We start from the raw sequence: 543 nt of genomic DNA on the forward strand, positions 1-543 counted from the left end.
TACAGACAAAACCCCTTAAGACTGACATCCACTCTTGCCTTTAACATTTATATGAACATTGAGTTCAGAAACCTCATTTTTTCCAGTAAATAGCTCATAAAAACCTGCTTCATGTAGCCTGAACCTTTTCAGACACTGCCCAAGCCTAAATTTCACTCATGGAGAGCAATGGTAACAACTCTGGCTTCAATATGGAGTCCCTATGCAGTGCCAGCGGTGACAAAAAGCAGGACCAAGTAAGCATTGAGTTTTAGAGTTATTGATATCCTGTTGTATTAAGGTTAGAATAGAAATAAAAGATAACAGGAGTGAGAGATGTTGTATTAAGTATGTAAGAGGATGTTACATCACGCGCTGGGATTAGCATGGGGGGGTCTAGTGTGAATTAGGGTTCATTAGTTTCATTCTTGTTACTGTGGCTATTTTAAGCAGATTAGGTAGTAATGCAATATTGCTGTGCATATCAGTTCACTGGTGAATATTGTTTGAATTCTTTTTATCAAATCTTGAAGAGCCACAAATATCATTGGAAAAAATAAGAAA

At 37.0% G+C, this 543-nt stretch overlaps 1 protein-coding gene across 3 annotated transcripts in view; it reads left to right on the forward strand.

Annotated features, from left to right (window-relative positions):
• LOC119587032 (geranylgeranyl pyrophosphate synthase-like) overlaps window positions 1–543 on the forward strand; it is a gene marked incomplete at its 3' end in the record, with an annotated part of 8,206 nt that overhangs the window by 4,579 nt on the left and 3,084 nt on the right. For 2 of the 3 annotated variants that reach the window (XM_037935778.1, XM_037935779.1), the window contains 1 exon segment: window positions 133–236. In XM_037935778.1, coding sequence (XP_037791706.1) covers window positions 159–236 — 78 coding nt within the window. 3 annotated transcript variants of the gene reach the window in all.

Source organism: Penaeus monodon, chromosome 22, assembly GCF_015228065.2.
Source record: "Penaeus monodon isolate SGIC_2016 chromosome 22, NSTDA_Pmon_1, whole genome shotgun sequence".
Lineage (NCBI taxonomy): Eukaryota > Metazoa > Arthropoda > Malacostraca > Decapoda > Penaeidae > Penaeus > Penaeus monodon.